Here is a 20,894-nt window from a genome sequence, read left to right on the forward strand (position 1 = left end):
ATGAGGTATAGAGTTTTGCAGCGGTGAATGGCCCGCAAACTCACACTGAGCACTGTTAAAAGCATTCGTCTTTCACCCCTCAGTCCCAGGGCCAGTGGTCGAGTCACTGTCGGGTTGCGTAGGACATGTGGAAGTCGGAGACCCCACGGACATTTCCAGGACAAAATGAAGGAACCTCAAAGTGCAGGTGTCCCACTGAAGTTGGGGCTGTAAGATTGAAAGTGCTCTGCCTGTTTGATTTTGGTCTGTGAGGCAAGACAGATGAGATTTTCTCAAGGCACCTTTGAGCACCAAAATCAGAGTTACTCGGTTGAGTAAATTATTGGATGCAAAATAATCACAGAATAAGCAAAGAAGAGTTGAATAGCGGAGCAAACAGCTTGTTTGTGGCCAGCTGAGAGGAGACCAACGGCTGCACAGCATGGTGTAGTGCTGTGACCCTTACATGCACATTCTCTCAGCTGACTTCCTTCCAGGCTTTTTCTTCTTGATTTGAGTCAGCGATGACGCAAAGCCTCTGATAGCCGGTTTGTCTTTAAGTGTCAGAAATGGAGCAATGTATCCAGGGTTTCCTTACAATAAAGTAATAAAGTTACATATAGGCAGAGGCATTTGGGACAAAAGTAAATACAGATGTTGAACCATATTTGCTGTCTAGTGCAGAGGCAATGGAGACCAAAAAGTTATATCAGTGCCAGGAAGCGTGCCCATCTTCTAAGCCTCATCTGTGTTTAATTTTGGTGTAAATTATCGCCTACACTTAGGTGTGCAACAAATTCTTCCTACTGCAGGGGGAGCAAACAGTCCTTCAAAACAATCTGAAGCCAGGGCCAGTAACTCTCCCGTACTGGTTCCCTCCCCCGTCCCCCCCCAAGCGGATGGAGACAGCCTCCAGATTGTGCAGAGCCAGTAGACATTTCTAGTCATCTTCTGCTCTTGCTGGTCTGTGATTAGCAGTTTGCAGGACAGCATTTTTTACCCTTGAAGGTTAAGAAGTCTTTGAAGACATGATGTATTTCAACAGAGTGTATCTGAATTGCGCCAGCACTGGCACCGAGTTAGTTTTTTGAGGCTGTTGCTGTTACTCTATCACTAAATAATAACTAATAGAAAAAATGAGATGCTGCTTCATATGCCTGCTCAGTTCACAATGTAAAAACTGCATGTACCGTTATCTCAGGGTTATCCAGCCAGCGTTATTGCAGGCTCTGCTAAACTGCAAGTATAAGCTTGAGACCGCAGGCATCTTCTACTAGGAGCAAATGACCCAGCAGGGAGGTTTTCTTGGGATGTTTTGGGATTATTCTTTTTTTTCTCCCTCAGGTGGACCGTTGGAAATGTTGGTAAGGCTGATATTTCTGAGTTCCCTGAGCTATACTGAGTAAAAAAATCTTGTATTCTAGGGTAGCGCAACTATGTTATAAAAGAAGACGTGGATTTTTAACCAGTTATTAATGTTGGTCAACAGAAAGAAAACTGATATTGTTATTAAAGCTGTCCAGTTAAAAACTATAAGCAACCTGTTGTCCTTTGAAGAAACAGATCAAAGTTGTATTTAGGTAGGTAAGTAGATGGCAACCTGTTTCCTGCTCTGTGTGTGATCTAGTAAACAGGCCTCAGTGCTGATCTGTATTTGGCCTTTCCAGTAAATAGACTCTTCGCAAAGTCAGTTTTGTTGTCATAGAGCAGAACCTTTTTCAGACAGCAGGGAAAGCTTGGTACTAGCACCTTACACATCCTAGCTACTTTGTGTGAAATCTACCCTACAGATAGTGCCAGACAAATTCAGTCAGCCATGTGAATGATCCAGGACTTGCCACTGAATTTGTTGTGCATTTAAAAATGTGAAAGGCAAAGAGAATTTATCCAGAATTAGAAGATGGAACCCACCTAATACCAAAAGGCAGGCTGGCAGTTTGATTAAAACTCCTCTTTTTCTTTTTTTTTTTTAACCTTAGTATTAAGCTAATCTCGTAGGGTTCGCTTTCAGTAACACTTTGTGGACATTTTTAACTTTTCATCTTTTGTTCACAGCACTGATATTGTAAATGACTAATCTAATGCCCCAATCCTGCAATGGGATTGTGTCAGTAATCTTTTTTCTATCCACAGTGGGGCTTCCTGTGGTTCCAGCAGTCCATGCAGACTGATCAAGGTGCAGGACAGAGGGTGACATGACAACAGAAATTTATATAAGCCAGTGCCTATATGGAAAAAGGAAGAATAGCTGAATGATGAAGACTGACATAATCCCACACCAGTTATTAGTGTATAATATTGCCACATGGATTAACAGTAATTTCCTTTGAAGTTTGTATTATCAGCAATTGTGCAAACTACAAGACTTGAAGGTTTAGTTTTGTCTCCTTCCTCATTTAATCCTTTGTCTCTGCTGACACTGAAGATAAGTTAATTATGTAAAACGTTGGAGAACAGTGTTGAATTGTTTACTCTCTCAATCCTCTCTTATCCTGTTTATCAGAAGTGTAATTAAGCTGTAAGCAGACTTCTGATGCGAACAAGTTTGTTGATAGAAGCTCAAGGTGGATTTGTACTTGTGAGCAATAACAGATTTCAACAATGAAAACATCTTCAATTTTACAATGCAAAAGCTTAATCCATTGAAGTTCTCTTGGTAAAGTGTTGTGAGACTGACCCGTGGTGTCGGATGATCAGGTGTATTTACAGAGACCTGAAGTCATACTTTCACATCAGGAAAAATATCTAAGTCAAGTAAAATCGTAGACATGTTTATATTAATGTTCACAGTCTCTAGGTCTTCCTCGTTTTAAAGGAATCTTGCTTTGCTTTCTTATCCACAGTCACTGTTAATGCATTGGAAGGAAAAGACTGCAAGGAATCTGTCAAGCTGATTGCAGAAAGCACTAATCTCTCAGAAGAGCAACTTGCTTTCCTCATTTCTGGCATGTATACCCTTCTCCGAGAAGCGCTGAGACTCCCCTTATCAACTTTCAAACAAGAAGTAAGTTCTGGGAGTACTTGGAGTCCTGATAAGTTAAAAGCTGCGTTAGACATGAGTTACCATCTGAACTCTATTTGCCAGGGTGGGGAGCTGCACGTAAAAATGCTGCTCCAAATTAAAGTGGTCGGAAGAAACTGTTAAAAATCTAGAGCTTATTATTTTACTTGTTGGCTAGATTTACAGTGAGCTTTTTGGAAGAGTTTTTAAGCATTGGGAAAGAGATTCCTGTATCTCTGCTTCAGCATCTGGTATACTGTGCATGTTTGTTTCCACTCTTGAGTTAACCCCCCCAAAGAAACCATTGCAAAGTGTTATTTCATTGGCATTAACTCTCTGTCTTACCCTAACTGTGTGTTCACACGTACCGCTCATTTTGTCGGCACTTACAATTTCTCAAATTTGTTTGCCTGCCCTTCTTCATACTTCTGTCACAGAGGAAGGAAGTTCTTATGGCCAGAAGAATATAGTGGAAATTGGGAGAAAGGGCTATTTCTGTTTGTACTGTGGATGTTCTGTGTGAGTTTGTATTCATCTACATGTTCCCAATCCCTATTCCTTCTTCGTGACTATTTTCTTTTCCTTTTCATGTTACTTTACCTTACATATTATATTTATGTGAGTGAACCATTTCTGGACTTCCAGCACCTCTCTCTTCTTAAGATACTGTTTTCATATTTACCCAGGCATACTGGGAAAGCTCATATATTGCAGGAAACTCAGTGAAAGTACGCTTTTAGTATTCAGAGCTTATCTTTTGCCTCTTCCTTTCGGTTGTCATAGTTTAAACAAGTTACTACAAAACATATTTGAGAATGAGGGCACATAATTAGTCCAAAAGAAGAATATGTTATGGATAGCTGCATAAAAGAAATGGCAGGGGTGTTGTTTTCAAAAATAAAGGCTTTCAAGAGATTTAGGTCTTTAAAATTAGCTTCCCACAACTTGATTGAGCACTTCTGGAAATTCTTCTTAATATGTAACCTGTCATTTCAAAACCACAAGACTAAAACTTTTGGGGAGAGATACCAAGCAAGTAACCACTGTTAATTCACTAGGTAAGAAATGTTCTTTCAAGACTACATTCTGTAAAATTTCACCTTCCTTGTCTTTCCAGGTTTTTAAGGAAGACCTAAAGGAGCTCAGGTATGCCTGTTTATGCCTGTTTTTTTAATCTGTTTGTTTTTTCATAACTTATGTCACTGCTTCCCCAAATCAACTTTTTTACAGAACAAAGTTGGTATAAAAATTACCTGTAAATAACACATAATACATCTGTTGCCAAATGTCATGCGAAGCCAGAGGAAAAAAAACAGGTGTTGTGTAAGACTTGATTTAGCACTGAGCATGAGCAGTAAATTTCACATGCTGGGGAGATTGGTCTAATTTAGTCTGTAATGTAGGTTATGCAAATGTGAGTGACCTTCTCTCTGCCATCCCCACCTTGCCCTGCAATATTTTTTTAACTTGTTTGGTAAGACAGTGGTAACATTTCAGAAGCTAAGAAACTGCCCTACTTTTTTTCTTCTTTGAAGGGCTAATGATATAACGCTCATGAAATGTTACCGTGTTGAGCTACGATCTGTCCAGCCCATTACCCAAGAAAGCATAGCGTCTGTTACAGACTTAGTCAAAACCTGTATCAGTCTGTTCAGACTATCTCTGAATAAAAGTTCATATCCTGAAAGCTAGACATAAGATGCTAATCTTTATAGATTTTCCCTTATTTCCGTATTCAGTAGCAATGAGAGAATAACAGCAGTTGGTGCTTTCATCTGTAGAGAAATCTGCACCAAGGCCCAATTGTTTGAAAATGCTAATTTCCCATAATTCTCAGCATTCTGATTGCTACCTAGGAGAAATATAGATGTTTCTAATTCTGCCTTTTTTCATCCTTATTTGTCCGTTAACCTGCAAATTGTCTTTCTTCTCAGACTCTGTTCTGCAGACTCATAAGCGTAACTTTATGAGCAACTTCAGGCAAATTAAAGCTGCAGATTTAGACTTGTAATCGGGGTGTAATTGGTGAAGGGTGTAATTGGGGCCATGATGAAAGGTGCCTTGCTAGTTGATACAATTTTGTCTGCAGCTCAGTTCTGGAGTTTGGCCTGCCTTTTGTCTTGTGAGCTAAAATGCAAGCTGCTTCCTCTGCCACGTCATGGAGTTCACACCCAGGTTAAAGTAGGTCAGTAAGAAACTGATGAATTGCTTTTGACCCAGTGGGAGTTGGTGTTTTTTGAGGTGCACGCAGAATGTGTTCAGTGTGATTAAGGAATAATGAAGAGCACTAAAAGCTCCATGCCAGGTTCTCTGGGGGTGGGTGAATATTCCTCTGTTGAGCAGTGGAAAAAATTGGTGTACAGGGGTGCCAGAAGTCATAGGCTGTACCTAGAAATACAGACTTCCAGGGCCCTGTCCTTGTAATTTGACCACACTTTATTGCCTTACACTTTTGTAGTTGGTTTTTTTTTTTCTTTATGGATTATTCGTGGAACTACGAAGATACTTTTCAGTCTCTGTTATCTTTTTTATATCTTTTATATATTGAAAATTTTTTTTTATCTTGTGGTTAACATGACTGATATAGCAGCAATAGTTCTGGTAACTGTATTTGTGTTGCTTGCAGACTTGTATGTTTTATGTGCTGCTCGTTGCTGCTATGCTCCCATGGTTGTCACATTATTGGGACTCTTCCTAACTTCCATCTCTTGCAGTCTTACTTCCTGTGAGTAGCTCTCTTCACCTTGTGGCTAAACTTTCAGAAGACTGAACAGCTTATTCTACTCTCAAGCTCTGATACTTAGTCAATTTCATAGCACCTTTAGCATCTTTGATTCCTATGGGAAATGTCATTTCCTATGTTTCCCAATGCACTTGGGTTTGGAGATTAAATACGTGCTTGTTTTTAAGGCATCTACTAATTACATTCAGTCACTTATCCTTCTGCAGTGACTCCTGTGGGTCATCCTGTGATCATGTGCATGAAGAGCACATGTAGTTGGTTGAATGGCAGTGTCTTGGCATTACTGGCACCCAGTGTTTGGGCAGGTTACCTTTTTTTTCACTCCTCCTGCATTCTGTTTTGTTTCTTTCAGTGAAGCTGAAGACTGGACTAATTCCACCCATATAAAGTCTTGTAATTCTCAATTTCCTGGTGATGCAGCTGGTCTTGGTTTCTAGTTTTGGTGGAGAGAGAGGCTGGGAGATATGTCCATTTCTGATCATTTAGATCAATACTACTGGTTTCACGGGGTTGCTATTCTGTATCCTCTATTTCTTAGCCTGACTGGCTGAGACAGAATAAATTCACTCTAAATTGTGGATGGTATTTTTTCCTTCCCCTTTCAGGTTGTTTAATCACTTTATGGCTCAGGTCAATAACATGGGATTGAGACATTCTCACACCTTCTTCCTTGCCCTTTGAGTCCCGTCCTCAGAATGTTCCTTTGAAACCTGATTGCCATCTGTAGCTCAGGCCTGAACTGTGCCATGTTCTCTGTCGGATCTGTTTAGTGTGTGACTGGCTTCGTGTAAACTGCTTCAGCCAGGAACAGAATTTGCAGCAAAACCATTAAATGCACAGAAAAAATAATGCTAGCTCAAAGGTAGCGTTAATGCTTCAGTTTTAATAACACTTGCTCTTACAGTCGAGTAAGTATTTTGATAGGTATCATAATAATCGTATTACACCCTCTGTCTCCAGCTATTCCACTCCATGCAGAGGATATTCGGTCATCATCAGGATGGGTTAAGTGATACACTTTCACGGAAACTATAAGTAATGTTTGCAGAAATAGTCTTGTCTCTTCTGAAAGAAAGACAGACACGTGCAGCCAAAAAAGCACTGTCTAGTCCCTCCTCCTCACTTCCCAGTTTGCCTTAGATAACTACCATGCTAATATGAATTCAGTTTTATCCAAGAACCATTTAAAAACGTGTTTTAACCCCACTCCTTACATTAAGAATTCAAGCTCTAATAACTGCTGTTTCATCTTCCCACTGTGTGAGTTGATGAGTTGTTTTTTCTCCCATCATTAGACACTGTAAACCCTTTAGGACAGGTAACTTCCTTGTTTGCTTTGATTTTTCTTTGATATACTGCTGTGTATCTCAAGCCACTGGTGAGTAATGTCTCTGGGCACTGATTCATGTTGAGCGCTGGATTTAACTGTGGCAGCAGTAGTTACTTCTCCCACTTGTCCAACCTGCCTCTCTGTAGGAGGTTACTGTCCCTGTGGCAAAGGCAGCAGAATGGATAGTGTTTGCTCTGCAGTCTTTGCAATTCACAGCCTGATATATTGAACTGAAATCAACAGCAGCTTGTTTGTAAGGCAACAACAACATCGGAGGAATGGTAAAGTGGTGGAGAGGCATAGGGTGGATGGAGTGCAAGTTACTCTATTTGACTAGTTCTGATGGTCCCCATCAAATTTATGCTTGTCCTCCCCATGTTAGATATGCTCCTTTTGTAAGTAATCTTAGCTGCAAGGGCCCCTGTTTTTACTTTTGAGGGAGCATTTCATTCTGTCTTCTTTTCATTATACTTCAAGTGAAAGTGAAATGAAATGTGTAGGTTTGGGATTTTTGAAAGCATGCATTGCTAGCCTGCCTTCTGCACTTGTCAGAGCCGTCAGTAGAACTTTTCTTCACTTTACTGAGAAAAGTTAAGCAAATACTGAGTTCTTGTGAAACTCACTGTTGCCATACTAGGCAGGACAGGAAGACATAATATGGTTTTTAGGGTTCTTGATATAAAAACATAGGCTGTCCTTTTGAGAGCCTATACTGAATCAATACTGAAGTGCTTACGTAAGAACTGATAGCAGTTTTAAGCAATGGAAGATGGAAAATGTTGACATGTTTTTTGTGTTCTATAATAGATGATTATATTTATTTTTTTTGTAGCTAAGGCCATATATTTCTGGTTACAAAACACTTAACTATTTTGTATCACTCTTCTCTTTAAGGATACCAGAAGATTTCATCATGGACTTTTCCAGTATAGTCTTTGGCAACAGGTTAGTATCAACCCTTCAACCAGCAGGGTTGCACAGAGCTCTGCTGACAAAAATCCCAGTCCTATTGAAGGAACAGCAAAATTCTCTAAATAAATGAGAACAAGATTTGTCCCATTATTTTGATTCAACATAACATGATATCTGTTGTGCATGGCTATATATGCAGTAAGTAGGTTTCATGCCAATTTTCAATTTTTCTGTGATAGTCACCCATCAGTTTTTATCATGTCTTATAGCCTCTGCAAGGTGCATCAATGCCTACAGATGAAAAATGCGTTGCAGAATTAACCGGTTTTATCGTCATTATCATTGCAAGTTAGACCTTGATTTGCTGAGAGGCAAGCTACATATGCCTTCTGTGTGCTGTGGTTTGTGGAAGCTTTCTCAGATAGCATTTAATCAAGTCTTAAGGTATAGTGGAATTGGGAATTGACACTGGGTGACTTGATGACACCTGTGAGACTGCTAGTGCTCTGCTAGCTGTAATTCATTTTCTAAGCAGTATAACTCAGTAGCTCCAGAGGAAGTACTAAATTGAGAACTTTTTGAACAAACCATCTCTTTTGTCCGTTCTAGGTATTCCTTTTTTCTGTATGGTTCTCTGCTCAACAATATTTAGCTTATTCTGCACCTAGAAATAGCTTGAACTTTTTGCATCTGTAAAACTTTTCTCCTTGAAACTTGAGGTCACTCAGCACATAGCATCACTAACCCAATGCTGTTCCAGATATTCTGCATGGAATCCTGATAATCATAGTTGTGGTATTTCAGTTACCCTCACAAAGGTCTGAATGCTGCTACCAAAGTTAAAAATATTTTTCATTTCCTTGGTTAAGATCTTGGCTTAAAGCTAAAGGTTCTTGGAGTAAAAATAAATTCAGCCTTCTCATCTTTTCTTTGCTCTTCTGTTTGAATTATAGGTGTTAAGAATGCAAAATTCATGGTTGCAAAGTGGAAATATTGTTTGCAGTGGAGAAAGAAGATAAATTTAGATGTCATTTGAAGCATGCATGATTGTCTGTTTTCTACTGTGAAATCACGATGCTGGAAAATTTAGCTTTTCCTCATTTCGAAAGCTGTGATTATCCAGTGTAATCTTGCTCTGTGTTTTGAGACCAGAGAAGAGCACCTTAGGTTTGATTTCTAGATCTGCTTTTATAATCTTCAATGTAACACTGAATCATACATATGCTTATTGAGTTGTAAATATATATGATTGTGATGGTAAGAGAAGTATTAGCATCTGATCAAAAATTCAGTATGAGCTAGATAACCTAGAAAAATTCATTTTTAATACTTTTCCTGGCATCTTATCCTATTTTTGCAATTTTGTTCACTAAACAATAGCTCTGAAGTACTGGAAATTTGACATTTGTATTTCTGTGTCCCCACGGTTCCATCAAGCTATATAGACTGAAAGGAAAGGAAAACTTGCCACACCGACACCATCAAATAACTGCATGAAATTAAAACTTTTTTCAAGGGAAAGGATAACCCTAACTTTCCCTTCTCTGAATTTTTATAATAAATGTACTGCATTTTTTTAAATAGCGTAGCTTTAGTTTCTACCAGGAGGGTGCGTTCTGTGTGCCATTTGTCAGCAATTCACACATACCAATTTATTCATTCTTCCTTTTCAGCAGCCTGCTAGGCATGTCTTGTTATGTGTGAGGGAGCCATCCAGAATTTGTCTTTAGTTTTGATATTGTTAGGTCAGCTGCTGGCCCAAATTATCTGATCTTCCATTTTCAAGTACTCTTCTGTTACATCCTTTGGCAGATGATGTTCTTGTTACTACGTGTATCATCATTTCCACATATAATTTGGATTGTCTCTAGCTGATCCGTGGTGCTTGATTTGTTCTAACTTCTGCCTTCTGCACTGTGTGCTGACAGTACATTGCAGCTGTTGGCACAGTGTTTAGAAAATGTGATTATAGTCTATAGGTTTTGGATGTAAGATCCATTGAGTCTTTTCTGCTTCATTTTGCTCTTCCTCTTAGAATGCCTTGATTAATGGCCCATATAATTTCTGTATGTATGCTGGCCACTATGCACATTCTGTCATACTTACAGGATTCTTACAGCTGTGGTCTTCTCCAAGCTGGGAAGGTGCTGACAGAAGCTTAAACTATATTATAAAAGCCACAACTCTTTCTGAGGGAGTGATACTGAAGTGCAGTCCTGAGCAGAACTAAAGCTTTGTGGTTTGGCCACAGAAATGCCGTAGCTTAACAATATTCAGTAGCTTCACCTCTCTTTGGGCATTGCTCACCTTTCCCACCACCACTAACTAGAATATCTTCCTGTTTTCTCTACCGTTTCTTCCCCCAAAATGCTGGTGGTGCACTGAATGGACTGTCTTCCATTGATGGGAGTTAGCGTGTCTTAAGAAAGTGGCAGCAGTGTGGCTATTTTTAGGCATTCCCCAAATTAAGCAATACTCTGGCAACAGCTCGCCACTGAGGGAAAGGCCTGTTCTTACTGTTTAATCCTGCTAATGACCACTGTAGACTCCAGCTCCTCATGGCTGCACCCAGCTGCGGTGACCTACTTCCTGTCCAGGAGTTGACTGTGAGTAAGAGCCAGCTGAGCTATTTTTTTCTGCTCATTCCTTCACCATACTATTAGGAATGTGTGTCACTTCTGACACCACCCAATCCCCCCTCCCCCCCTCCCCCCAAAAAAAAGGATAAATTATTTCTTATATTGCCTTTGCTAAATGCAAGAGTATTGGAGGATCTCAGCCTGTTGGTCCTGTGTACCTTATTGAATCGTTAATCCTTCTGGGCAGTTTCTAAAGGCACCAGCTAACTTGCAGAGAATCCAAGTAGGGATGTTAAGACTATCATTCCTACAGTCCTTGATTTGTTCAGAGAGGATTCCTTTCTGATGTAAAGACTGTAATTAGATTATGTCTAGCACCATGGATAAAGGAAGTAACGTTTCTTATCCTGCCTTTCGCGTGAGTACTGGAGTAGCTTTGAAATGTACTGTAAATAACTTCCAGACACATAGAATGTTTAGGGGGAAAAAAAAAAACAACCAACAAAAAAAAGGGTAAGTAACGTGAAGTCCACACTAGCTCCCAAATGGACCAGCTCCGTGACCTCATTCTGAAGATGTTTCTGCATATATATCTAAAAATGGGTTGGCTTGTTTACTTACCCAGAGCTTAAGATACTGTTAAAATTTTAAAGATTGTCAACCATCTGAAGTTTAATTGCTGTCAACTATATTTCCTCGCAGAAATAAACTGAGGCTTGATCAGCCTGATTCTTCCTGCAATATGAGTAATAAGTGAAGTCCTTGGCATCTTACACATTAGACTAGACAAAAATCTTGAAGGTTGTGCTGGGATTGGCAGTGAACATTATGTAAGGAACTTAGAATTTGCAAATTACGTTGGATTAGCAAAACCACTGTGTGATTATTTTTTTTTTTTTAAGTATGCTTCAGGATACACTCTAATATTATTATATTTTTAAAACGCTGCTGCTCGCTAATACTAGATGCTTTCTGCTGAAGGAGCACAGTGACCTCATTCTAAATTTTTTGCTCAAGTCATCTGTCTCGTTCCTGCTTGCTTGTTCCTGTTGGATCTGCAAGAAGGTAAAGGTATGTTTGCAGATGCCTTTCTATGCCTCACAGTTGCATATAATTGAAATAATAGATATGCCAGCAACCACAATGACTCTTACTAAACTTTATAGTGGCATCAGTTTACTGGAATTACACAGAGTCACTTGGGTCTCCTTTTTTTTTAAACATGGACCGTAGTTAAGCGTAGGAGAAGTGGGTAATCTGAGCACAGCTGTCTTAAATACACAAAACCTTCACTCATTCAGACTGCTCTGAATAAGGATAGATGTAGAAGAGAAACAAGTTCCAGACAGGTTTGCTCTGAGGAATCTTTTTTTTCTCTTTAGATTGTTGTTTCTTTTATGAATCTGCATTTCAGTCTCCCATTTCTGATTTACTCTGTAGGCGTCCTGCTTCTGAAGGCACAGCTCTGATACCAGGAAGTAGGCTGCCAACTGTCCAGGACTTCAAGTGGAGAGTGGACGTAGCTATATCCACAAGGTATAAAAGTGAATCCTGCATGACCCTAGAAATTCTTTTTCCCAAGGTTAAACTGACTTCTTGTGCTGCTTGAAAATGTTAATGGTGTTAAAATGTATCTTGCTGTTAGGGATTGGCATGTAGCATTAAATGGTAAGATATGGAGGGGATTTTCTAAACAGTGTAGAAGTCAGTTTATATACAGGTTACTGCTGTTAACATGGACCTGCCAAAAGGCTGTTGCCTTCATCTTCTACTTTTTAGGCTCCTTATTTGCTTTGATCTCTAAAACTTCTGTACTAGAAACATTTCACTCAAAGTTTGAGTCTCTCTTTCAATATTTCAAAACTTAATGGAGCTGATACAACTCCACAGGTCCTCAGAGATGATGGAATAAATTAGATGGATTGAGCCTCACGCAGCCAGCCAAGCTCTCAGTTTCACTAGAGCAGGGGACGGAAATCATCTATTCAACTTCTCAAGTAGACTACCATTTGTATGTTGCACATGTTAAATAAAATTACTTTCCATCACCTGTACAGTCGGCTGTAGATCCTACAGAGAGACTTCAGAACAGCAGCTTTACACTGCCATAGTTATGCAATTGAACTACCTCCTAGTTTCTTTCACAAAACAGGAGTAAAGGCCTTTGTGATCATCCTGTCTGTGCCTGCAGTGAATAGCTCCTTGCTATCTGCCACATCAGAGGCAGCTGGGGGATGGATCTTTGGCTAGACCCAGAAGGAAACTAACCTGTTGTCTATGCTGTTCCGGGTCTTTAGTTCTAACCAAGATGGACAAAGGTGAAAGAAGTTGGAAGATGATCCAGTATTTGTCAGTACTGTAAATTGTTACCACGAGTGACTTCATATTGCATTCGTGAATACCTGCATCTGAGGGAGAGTGCAGTCTCGTTGCTGCCATAGTTGAGAGGCCCGTGGGTAATCGCGGATAGTCTTCCTGAAATCAAGAAAAAAGGTTCCTAAGTGAAAATTGTAATGGCGTAATGGCCACAAGCTACTAGTTTAGGTGACTCTCAGATGAGCAGTGCTGTAAGCACCACACATGTATCACTATGCAGAAAAAATCTACCTGTAAGAGAGCAAAATGTACAGATAAACATCCTTAGGCACAATGCTTGCAAGCTGCAACCAAATCCTATGATTTGTTTTCCAAACAACACAGGAGCAATACATTATCTTTTTCTGTTTTCCTTCCTCTTATTTTCCTTTCCAGTCAACCTCCCCCCTGGGATTTCTTGTTTATCATCCAGCAACAGCCTCTGCAAAGAGGTATGGCTTCTGGCTGTAACGCCTGTCAGTACCTGAGCAGGCTTTGGCAACATCAGTTGATGGAAGCCGCACAAGAATGACTCATTTCCCCTCTTTGGGTCATCAAATAAAATAACAACCCACAAACTTCGAATGAAGACTGGAAGAGCTTGATTCCCCAAATCAGATGGCAGTTGAAAGTATGAAGGGTTGAAAAGAATTAATGCAACATGGTAAACTAAGACACCTGCTCATTGTTACTAGCAGTACTTGGTCAGCTCTTATCCCTATCGTAGTTCCACTAAACTGATTATTATGTAAAATGAAAATACTTCTAAACTTGCAGTTACTAGACCATTAAAAAAATTTTCGTCACAATACTGAGGTAAATTGGACAGGACTCCCATGTTCATGAGTTTCCAGCCAGCCAGGTACAGGACTCTGTGATTGAAAATACTCATGTTCTATGTAAAGCCTACATGAACATCTTAAACTGTTAATGTACAGTGCTGTACTCATCACACTGCTGATGTCTATTGTTGTAATACTAATAATGTAAATAATTTCAGTTCACTGGCCCGTGCACTTCAACCATCCATTCTAATGATGATGAAGCTTTCAGATGGGACAGCTCATCGCTTTGAAGTAAGTCTGATTGCCATAATAAATAAAAAAGAAACCACTGGAAGTTCTTTTTAGAAAGTTGAATTACTATTTAAAATATTAAAGCTTTTGCAAACAGTGCATTATCATTGGTTGGTTTGCTTTGGAATCCTTCATGTTCAGTGTAGCTGCATACAATGTATAATGAAATGCCAACCAAAATCATTTCATACCTTGTTCCTACACACATTCTGCTGAAACCTCAAGTGTTAGAAGAATATTAATTACTGAAAAGCACTGTTGCATAGTACCTGGTTTGATTAAAAACTATGGGTTTGTTATCAGCTGTAACCTTTAGACCTGATGGTGGCTCTTGAGGGCACGAAAATTACTGGGGTAGTTTATATAATGCATGATACAACTGTAAACCTACATTTGGTGAAGAATGGTAACATTCTCTTCTGCAGCAGAGGGACTTTTATTCTCTTTTTCTTCAATACAGTTCTTGCCGCTACAAAGAAAGTAAAAAAATTCTTTGCCTTTTACCTCAGAATTAGTCAGTGGCAGGCAGTATTTATGACACTGTACGTAAAGGCTTGCCAGAAGATGGCATAAACTCTTCCATATTTTTAACCTTTGAAAAGGAATGCTATTTGTTCTATAAATAACATGGTGGTGCGTACAGGAATTCAGTGCACAGCAGGCATTGTTACATTTGAACTCTAAAGATTTTGGCTTCAGTTCATGTGTTAGTAGTAGTCTGGAGGAAGCACCAAAGCACTGTGGCTTGAAAGAGGTGGACTGATTTTACTGTTACAAGGCTTCACAAGAAGGCAACTGTTGAGGAAGGCACAAATTCTGTGCTACATTGCAAAGTATTGAGGGTGTCACTTCACAGAAGATCAAATTTACCCCTCAGTGGACAGTCTAGCTCAGAGCATCCTGTACGCTCTGTTTGAGGTCTTCTATGGAAGGTAAATGATGCTGTGGACTTCAGGTTAACCCTTTACAACAGGGTAAGTTTCACCTATGAGAATAAAAACTAGTATATATTCTTTACTGTTTAGATTTGGGGCTTTATTTCCTGGTATATAATGCCAAGTCTTGATCTTGGTGGCATTGTTTCTGGTTGTTTCGGTTTGGTTTTATTTTTTCTTATTGTAAGTCTGCGGAAGACCATTTGCTGTTCTGCAAATGGAGATGTGTTGGTGTGCCTGTCCAGTACGTGCAGAAGTGCAGATACCAAATAGCACACAATGTGCTTCTCCTAGAATCAGCTGTTTGCTTCTGCTGCTGCTTAGAGCTGAATGCCACAGATCTGGCTATAAACAGGATTTCTGTATCTGATGAGTGGTCTTCCTGCAGTTAGTAGCTTTTTAGGATAAACCTGTGTTTTGGTTCAAGGTTCCACATGCAAGCAAATATGCATGCTCACCTCTTCAGTTTCCTTTCATTTGGACATGTTCAGAATGTCCTAACAGGGCTTATGTAGGATGGTAAGTCCAGAAGGTAATTCCGTCATGAACAGTTTTAGGATGTGTATGGGTTACACTCTTTGGTCTCTTTGGTTTGGTTTGGTTTTTCAGTTGCAGTGTGATTTCTGACAATGTAGATTTTTTGAAAAGCAATGGGAATTGCAGCATTTCAAGTCTTGTATATATGTCAAAAGTGAAAAGGACATGATGCCTTTTTATGCATTTCTGATGCATATGGAAAGTGCAAATCAGATATTGGATTCCTCTCACATAATTGATATCTGTGCTACAGTAGGCAGAAGGATGACAAGGGACTTTGTCAAAAGAATTGCATGTGTTCAATGTAGTCAAAGCAGTAGAGTATATTAGGCAGTGCTCCGCAGAGCAGCCTGGGACTAGGTAGACTGCTGTTGGTACTCATGTGAGCATGTGCATTTGCGCCCTGCACCCAGTCTGTGCCTGTGCTCAGATGTGGTTGTCTGTCTTAACAGATAATAGATTTCCATCCATTTGGTTTCTCAGGCTTGAAATGGTAAAGGAAAGTCCATTAGTCTCCTGCACAGTTGAAAGTGTATATTTAATATTGTATATATAATGTATGTATAAATGTATATTTTGTATATTTAAGCAAAATCTTTTGCCTTCCATGTATAGACAGTGCCCAGTTCTCTTTGCTCTTGAGGTTGCTGCCAGGTCTCTTGCTTTGAGTCTCAGTTCCTTTCTCCTGCAAGTTTGGACAAGCAGAATATCTGGAATTTGTTACTTGAGAATTCCATAGGTTCCACAACCTTCCAGGTGTCTTTATCTTTCCTTCCAATCCATGACTGTCTTACTTCACCACAACAGCCATCAGTTTACATTCTGTAGTACTTCCTTTCTTACATCAGGCAGTATAGAAAATATTCTATGTAGCTGTTATTTCTGTTTTTCCCTACTCTGCTCTTCCTTTTCCCCCAGATGATTTAGTTGACTTAACTGAATTTTATTGACCTCAAATCCTTTGTCTTAAGTCTAAAGAAAAAAAAAAAAGTATTTTAAGAGAGATTGGGCTGACACTGTGGAATATTCCTGTCCATAGGCATGCCTTACTCAAAGTTTCTAAGATGTTTGGTGTTTTCTAACCTGAATATTCTGTTTCAGGTGCCAGTTGCAAAGTTTCAAGAACTGAGATACAATGTTGCCCTTATACTGAAGGAGATGAATGATTTGGAGAAAAGGAGCATCCTGAAGATCCAGGACTGACCACTTTAAAATTAGGAGTTTGTAGAACAGATCTGAAACCCTCAGCGTGTTTTGCGAATGGCAAAGCAGGGGACCATCACCACTTTGCCTGTCTGAACTGCAATGTAGCATTTATGATGTCTGCTGTAAATACTTTTTCAATTCAAGTGTTAAAAGCACAAGCTTTTTTCATAAGACTTGGGAAAAACAAAAAATATATCTATGAATAAGTATAATGCTGTTTGCGAGCATTTTTGCATGATTCATCAAAACATTTTTTAAATAACTGTCTTAATAGATGTAAGAGTCATTTATTTCTGATTATGATTCATCACTCTAATTATTTTTGAAAACCTGCTACTGGAAGCCCCATCGATGTGTATCATAAGAAAGCTCTGCAATATCCCAAATAACAAATAAAATAAAAAAACCTACTGCGATCTAGTATGACAAATGTGAACTTGACTTTTGTCTAAGTAAAATTGCTGTCTGGCTTCTCGCTAAGTGACTGAGGTATAGCTACAGATATTTAAAGGCTAATTGTGAAGAAAATTGGAGGTCTGTGGATCAAGAAGTATTGCCTGAGCTTCCAGAACTAATACCATGGAACTGCAGAAGTGGAAGGGTGCAATCTAAGTCTTTATCTGGTTGATGGCAATGGGCTAAATAACCGTAATCTTATATATTTCTAACTGGAAATGCCTGCCTCTTGTTTCATGTATTTCCTGTATGTTTCATGTAAATGGAATAATCTGACTTACTACTGGCACTGTGATGACAGCAAGCAGCAGGAGGCAGTAACTTTGTAGACCACTACAGCTATATACTCCTTTGTTCACTCCCTGTTCTCTAACTGTAAGTTAGCGCAGCTTCCTGATGTAATGGTCAGACCTCCCTCTTGTTTGGTTTTTTTTTTTTTTATTGGCTCAACCCCATGGACCATCAGTCCAAATCTGTTCTTGCCTATGGACTATTACACTGTGTGCAGAGCACTTGAAAATAAAAAGCAATCTGTGGCTGTATTTATTATGTGACTTTTCACATCCCTACTTCCAGTAGAGAAGGAGCTCTGATAGCATGATGAGTAGGTCAGAATTTTATACTTGGGTTAGCTGTGTTTGAAAGGGGAAAGAAACAGGTTTGTTGGGGTTTTTTGTGGTCTCAAAGTGTGATGCAGATTATAGCTCCAGAAGAAGGCTGAAGAATGTAGTCATGCGCTCATACTGCCTGTTATGCCAGCCATTAACTTCTGGAAGAAGATCAGTATTGTTCTCATTGTCATTAAAAGGAAGAAATTAAACCTCCCTTTGTAGAAAAATCATACAAAGGAGATGTGCTTTTGCAGAGTGAGTCACCTCCTAGCTTTAACTTCTTCTGTTGAAGTGAAGGATAAATCCGTTCTTGATCTCATGAACAATGCTGATAGCTATAGGATTGCTGCTTTTTTTTTTTTTTTGCTTTCTAATCAAGTACACCTCATGACCCACTGTTACTCCAAATCCATGAATATATGTATGAATGTATGAAAACTCCATGCTTTCAGGTTGTGTTATATAAAAACATCCCAGCATATCTAGATCGAGCATGTACATTCAATTTACACAGCTGTTTTTGCTAAAACAGTCTTTGCAGAGCGGGGCCTGATGTCAGAATCAAATATTTTGTAGTTGTTTGACTTCTAGTGAACAGTAAATTAGTATCTTGGCTTTAAAACATTTTTCCGTTAGTGACCGTACAGCTCGCTCTGTACCTGTCACACCCCACAAAGTACTAACATTTACCAAACAGCACACATACCAGGAACTAGCAGAGGCAGAGCCAGCTGGTTTCTCCCCTAAGAAGTCACAGAGCTGTTGCCCATAGGCCATCTGTGATAAGGTCTTAACTGTTTTCTGGCTTTGGATAAAGGTTTGTCTGTGTTCTGAACCCCCTTAAGCATACAGCTTCCACGACGGGAGTAGTTTATAAGCACAGCTGCCCTTTTCTCTTGAAATGTTTCGGCCACGTCCCTGCTGGTGCAAGAGAATTCCCAGAACTACATTTCACAGTGCCTTTTTGAGGCTCATTTCAGTCCCGAGTGATCAGACTGTCAGCTAGCCCTGCGGATGCTTTCATACATTGTAAATGGAAACTGTGGAAGTTCCTTTCAGAGCACGATGGCTGATTACATTTCCTATGATAATCTATTTCCATTCCCTATCCTGAATTTGTGTGCTGCTAGAAACCTTCCTTTTATACCATGACTTATCTCTTTAAGCGTCTGCTATGTAACTATGTAAATACTGGTGGCGTATTCCTGATAGAGAGATTGTCGTTGCATTGCTACTGGTAACCAGTGGTTATGTCACTTTCCCTCGCTTGAATAGGCTTTGACTCATAGTGGTTTTCAGGACAATGGTTATAAAATAACACACTGAGGGGTTGCTGAGACTATAGTTTTGCAATAGAGACAACCGTCGACCTCAAGGCTACAAGAAGGCATTTTTCTTTCCTTTTTTTTTTTCTTTTTGTTAAGGGTTTTGTTCTTTTATAGTATGAGTTTTTCTTGCATGGAAGTTTGGAAAGAAGTCTATGTTAGCAAGTTTGAATCTGATGGGAAAACCCCATACTTCTGAGCACAAATGCTAATTCTTTCTAACTGTTCTGAAGCATTGCTTGACTGAAATTTTAAGTGCTTCAGTTGCCCTGCCTTTCTTTGAATTATTTGATGGCAGGATGTGCTATACTTTGGATTATTGTCTGACTTAAGTGGTGGCAGAATGAATTACTGAAACCAGTGGTTATTCAATTAACCTTTTTCTAGTTGAAAGACTTGCCTGGGAACAACAAATAGGTGTTGAACTTTTTTTTTTTTTTTTTCTAAAATAGATTCAAGAGCCCTAGAGACAGGGGCCAAATTTTTGGCAGGTGCAAAATGTCTTAGCATCATAGGAATCAAAGACATTTGAAGGGTCTGATGGCTGGCTTCTGTTTCCAGGTGTATATCTGACTTTCTGTATAAGCTTAAGGATTGCCTACACATGGACACATAAACATCACAAAATTAGCCCTCATTATTAATTTAAAGTGTATATCATTAAGAGTTAAGATCCAGAATTTAAGTGGCTTTAAATTAGTTTTTCACTTTAAATCTAACTTCATCTGAGCTTTCTCAAGTATCTTCTCTAAACAGTATAACAGAAGTCACGTTACCTCTCCTTCCTTCCATCTTTTTTGCCCTGTCCATTCAAACCCCGTAGGCAGGGTTTGTCCCTTAATACCTGCTTATCTTACACGGTCTAAGCTGGGGAGTCCAGACACTTCTGTAAGTAAGAAATGGGAAATTAATTCCTTCATCCCCTCTTAAGCTTTGTGAGGAGGCCAATAGTACCAGTAACAGGATATCCTCAGAAATTTCAAATTCTGCAGTGGATTTTAAGACAGTGTGAAAAGTGCCCTATATTTTTAGAGTCTTTGGAAATGTATGATTATATGTCATGGACATTTCTAGAAACTGTAACTATAGGTGTGTGTAAAACTGCAAACAAAAAAATCAGACAATTTCTTTTAAGACAACTGCTTCTATTCTATGGTAGCACGGGTCATTTTCTCCCTAGGCTGCTTTTAGCGCAGTTATACAACTTGTCCGATCCTTTCATATAACGAAAATTGGTGGTAATGTGCAAATAGAAGTGTTCAACACAGCTGGTCTTAAATAAAACAAACATCATAAGGCATGTTCTTTTTTACCGAGAATCTGGCATGGACAGGTGTACCTATGCAATATGCACCACCGCATGACCAAATAAACACATTTTCCTTCTAATGTCCTAAAAAGCATGATTGCCTGACATTAGAATAGCTTCACTGCGACGTAGATTCGCTTGAAGAGAGTGATTAACTGTATAACTAAAGCCTTTAAAATTCCAGTTCTAGCAGGAAATGGCATTCTTGTTTTTCAAAATCTCTTGGAACTCCTGCTTCTTTTGTATTACCGTAGGTACCAAAACACCAAACCCAGGACTGAACACAGTTTCTCACCGCGATGTCACTGTGGACCGGCGGGGTCAAACGTAACTTTTAAGCTCATCGTAACCGGGCCTGCCTGGCGGGAAGCGGCACCCCGCTGGGCGCCTTCACCCGGCGCACGGCTCTGCCAAACCCCACAGCTGCCAGGCTGTCGGGGAGGAGGACGAGTGCCGTTTCGGTTCGGCTGTGTATCGGACCTACCGAAGCGGAGCTGTTTCCGCGCCCGACGGGTCTCGCACACCGGCCCGGCGCGGCGC

The 20,894-nt window shown here is 39.6% G+C and overlaps 2 protein-coding genes across 2 annotated transcripts in view; both read left to right on the forward strand.

The window, feature by feature from the left end:
• Positions 1 to 17,061, forward strand: LOC104290250 (COMM domain-containing protein 5-like). Its single transcript, XM_009889328.1, has 8 exons — positions 1 to 5; positions 1,324 to 1,343; positions 2,823 to 2,983; positions 4,098 to 4,126; positions 7,948 to 7,998; positions 11,985 to 12,080; positions 13,900 to 13,975; positions 16,549 to 17,061. The coding sequence occupies exons 1-8, from the start codon at positions 1 to 3 to the stop codon at positions 16,648 to 16,650; spliced, it is 540 nt and encodes a 179-aa protein (XP_009887630.1). The 3' UTR covers positions 16,651 to 17,061.
• Positions 17,062 to 20,653: 3,592 nt separating this feature from the next.
• LONRF3 (LON peptidase N-terminal domain and ring finger 3) overlaps positions 20,654 to 20,894 on the forward strand; it is a 15,725-nt gene continuing 15,484 nt past the window's right edge. The window contains exon 1 of the mRNA XM_009889329.1: positions 20,654 to 20,681. Coding sequence (XP_009887631.1) covers positions 20,654 to 20,681 — 28 coding nt within the window. The remainder of the gene's footprint in view (positions 20,682 to 20,894) is intronic.

Source organism: Charadrius vociferus, unplaced genomic scaffold (genome assembly GCF_000708025.1).
Source record: "Charadrius vociferus isolate BGI_N301 unplaced genomic scaffold, ASM70802v2 scaffold7, whole genome shotgun sequence".
Lineage (NCBI taxonomy): Eukaryota > Metazoa > Chordata > Aves > Charadriiformes > Charadriidae > Charadrius > Charadrius vociferus.